Genomic DNA, 3,725 nt, shown 5'->3' with positions numbered 1-3,725 from the left:
TCACATCATAAATCAAATACATGTGGTTTAATAGCGTCTGTCAACGGTCCCTAGCCCAGGAATAAAGTGCAAGGCTCCAGCGGTATCTAATGGTTAAAGATTAGCTGCAGCGTTGCGCGCGGGGCCGCCACGCCTCCCGATTTGGCACCTGGTATTCCACACAGCCCGACAGTTGCCTGAGCAGAGAGGATTTTAGACAGGATTGGAGGGGGAAAAAACGAATAGGGGAGAAGAAGAGAATGTGACAACTGCCGAGTGTGTGGCTACTGCCTTGGGGAGGCCTCGGCTCTTGCACCTGTCCCTCTCTGTCTCCGCGGCCAGGCGCAGTTGTCGAACTGGGCGAGCTGAGAGCGACGCTTTTATATTTGTCAGACAGAGCACAGTTCAGCGGCGTAGTTTACACGGAGGGACACAGCCAGGGCAAGAAACATGACTTCATCCTACAATCTGGATTTTCTGCCCGATATGATGGTTGAGAGCCGTTTGCTTGTTCCGGGCGATAGAATGTGAGTCATTTGGCTTTCTCTCCCCGTTGCCGACTCTCCCTTTTACGATTGTGCTGTTATGAAAAGCAGCTGTCCAATTTGGAAATGTTTGTGTTTGTGGTTATGTGGCTGCAATTGGGACAGAATGACGCTATTCGCTGTGGTTGTTTTGTGTGTTTGTGTGGAATTGTTATCGATGGAATAATAGAAATAGGAGTGCCAGCAAGACCGATGCGTGCCCGACAGCAGCCTATACACCCCGGGATAATATCATAATAGACAGGACAGTGATGAATGAACGCCATTATGATGATAATGATATCACAGTAAATAAACGGTGTCTTTAAATGCCCTTTTATCAGCTGTCGTCAAATTGTTGTCTCAAGTAGCGGTATCTCCTCGTCTGGCATCGACTGTGCGGAATAGAGGAAGTTCCTTTGATATTTGCGGCAGCCGCCCATTAAAATTTCACAGGGTCTCGCTCGGCTAGGCTGAGCGGAGGGGAGCAGGCTGTAGAGGCAGGGTGAGTGCACATGTTTAGTCAGAGTGTCTCATTGCTCATTCTCTCAGCTTATCCCCCAAATGCAGAGGTCTAATGTCACATGAGGGCGATTTCTGCCTAAGCCTCTTGTGCATTGTCCTGTTCTGTGCCTCTTTGTTTGCAAATATGAGAGATGAAACGAAAGTAGAACACACATATACTGTATGCACACAAAGATATGGCTTTCTGGCGTTTTCTGAGTGGGGAAAACACATGCGCTTATTAAAACCATGTCGGAATGCGGGATGACTAACTCCCCGCTTGTTTAAATTAGATTTTCGGTGTGCTGCACGAGTTCTAAAGGAGAGAGAAATCTGATTACAGTGCGTGCACAACAAGACACGTAATTCACTTAAAGTCCAGAATTCCAAGAACGGGGACAAAGGGAGGTTTTCATGCTGACATAATGATCGCGGTCTGTTATTCCGCGCGCACAGCTGACTCGCGCAACCGAGCCTGTCCCACTTACGTCCCCTCGGTTTAAATCGGCTTGCTGTTGATGGGCCATGTTCTAGTGGTGAGAGAATGTATATACCCCCGTTCTCTCCTCTTTTTCTTCTCCTTCTATCTCTCTCTCTCTCTTTCTTCCCCCCCTCTCTCTCTCTCTCTCCCTCTGTCTCTCTCTCTCTCTCTCTCTCTCTCCCTCTCTCTCTCTCTCTCTCTCTCCCTCTCTCTCTCTGTCTCTCTCTCAGCCCTATCTCATGACTTCTCTCATTATGTCAAGATGTTGTTGCTTAACAAGCGTCTCCTCCAAACAGTCTCTTTGTCCAGTGTCCGGTAGCTCTAGGCCATATCATGTGCATGATGCCGCCATGCCATAAAGTTGGTGGGTGACTTCCAGTTCCCCAGACTAAGGAGACTCTGACCCCCATGAACACATCACACATTGGAGCCATTCTTTCTCCCTGTTTTCTCCACTGACTCATGTGTCTATTATGCAGAGACTGGAGTGACCAAGACCGCCCACTCATTTGTCAGAGCCGTGGTCTGTGTCTCCATGGCCATGCACATCACCACGGGGGGCGGGGACACTCTCAGGCAACCCTTTATTTCTCTCTATCCTTCTGTCCGCCATCTCTTCTTTTATTTAAACCTTCCTTCACTTCCTCCCTCCCTCCCTCCCTCCCTCCCTCTCTCTCTCCTTATCCTTTGCTTCCTCTACCCCCAACACTCCTTCTCGCCCCCCCCCCCCCCTTCCTTCACACTGCGGCCCAGAAAGGCTCAGACTATTTTTAAAGGGTCTTTTCCCTCTGTGTGACATTTTGTGGCGTATGCTATCTGCTGTCTGCCTGTGTCCATGGTCTGGCCCTGCTACACCCTATCACTATCTGAGAGAGAGAGAGACAGGGAGAGAGAGAGAGAGAGAGAGGAAGAGGAAGATAGAAACAGGGAGAGAGAGAGAGAGACGGGGAGAGAAAAAGAGAGAGAGAGAGAGAGAGGCTCTGCCTCTACACACTCCTCTGGGTGGTCCTCTGTGGCTCCGTTGGTAGAGCGTGGCGCTAACAACGCTTAGGTTGTGGGTTTGATTCCCGTTAGGACCATATATACTGAAACATGTATGCACTCTGCAATGTAAGTCGCTTTGCATAAAAGCATCAGCTGAATGGCATATATGAGTATACCACGGTGGTTGGGGAGGGTTGCTTGCTCACTTGCTCGCTCGCCCCCGTCACCAGCTGAGGGTCCCTGAAGTGTGGGGAAGCTGGGTAATCTGAGGCTTTAACACAAGGGTACTTATCTGAGCCCCCTCTATATTGCCTCCTCACCCAGGCACGTGTCAGTAGCGGACAGCTCCCAGAGAGATAGCGGTTATGGAGATGACAGTGGCTTTTTACACCGGCACACATTTCATGCCTGGCTGTTTACCTCTCCCAAGTGTGAACGTGTTAAATATGTCTTTTATGTGACATATCACACACAGCATTATGTTGTGGCAGGTCTGGAAATGGGTCTATTTCAGTGCTAAAATGACTGTTTTTTTTATTCTCCTTTTTTTATTCTCCTTCTTCTTCCATGATGTTTTCTCTCTATCTCTCTCTCTCTCTCTCTGTCTCTCTCTCCTCTCTCTCTCTCTCTCTCTCTCCTCTCTCTCTCTCTCTCTCTTTCTACATCTCTCTCTCTCTCTGAATGCCAGATCCCTCATGAGCGTGGTGAACTGCTCTTGTTCCTGTTATACAGCGGTCAGAGATTGGCTCACAGTTGACATTGGCCCCGTTCCATTTCAGCCCCAGGCTACCTCCCCTGTGGCTCCTATCACGAAAGCATAGGTGGAAACTCCGCTTCGCCAATACAAGGACTAGAGAGTCATCGTCGTTGTGTTGCTCCTACCTTTCCGATTCCCCTCAGATTTCTGTAAACACAGAAAAAAAGGGAAGGAGTCAAGGGGAAGTGGCTAGGGGCCAAAATGGAACGGAGCCGCTGTGTTCCCCCTCCAACTCTGACGCCTCGGCGGTGGTCTTCTTAAATAAAAACTAGCTCTCTGGGAAATGTGCGACCCTTCAACCCCCCCCGACTCTGCTGAGTGCAGCATCCCATCTGTTAAAAGAACTAGAACGGCAGAGCTAGAACTGTCCGGGTCCATGACACTCCCGGTCTGCTGCTGTGATCTCAATGGGAGGCCGAGCATTGGGCCTGGGGATAAATACTCTCAGATATAGATCCTCCTCTCCTCTCCTCTCCTCTCCTCTCCTCTCCTCTCC

At 49.7% G+C, this 3,725-nt stretch overlaps 1 protein-coding gene across 1 annotated transcript in view; it reads left to right on the top strand.

Annotated features, from left to right (window-relative positions):
- Nucleotides 1–429: 429 nt before the first annotated feature.
- Nucleotides 430–3,725, top strand: part of celf2 (cugbp, Elav-like family member 2) — a gene marked incomplete at its 5' end in the record, with an annotated part of 69,832 nt that continues 66,536 nt past the window's right edge. Inside the window, one exon of the mRNA XM_083692477.1 lies at nucleotides 430–506. Within this exon, the coding sequence (XP_083548603.1) occupies nucleotides 430–506 (77 nt within the window). The remainder of the gene's footprint in view (nucleotides 507–3,725) is intronic.

Source organism: Argentina silus, assembly GCF_951799395.1.
Source record: "Argentina silus genome assembly, chromosome: 20".
NCBI classification, from domain to species: domain Eukaryota; kingdom Metazoa; phylum Chordata; class Actinopteri; order Argentiniformes; family Argentinidae; genus Argentina; species Argentina silus.
Note: the sequence above shows the minus strand (reverse complement) of the source record. Positions and strands in the feature narration are given on the sequence as shown.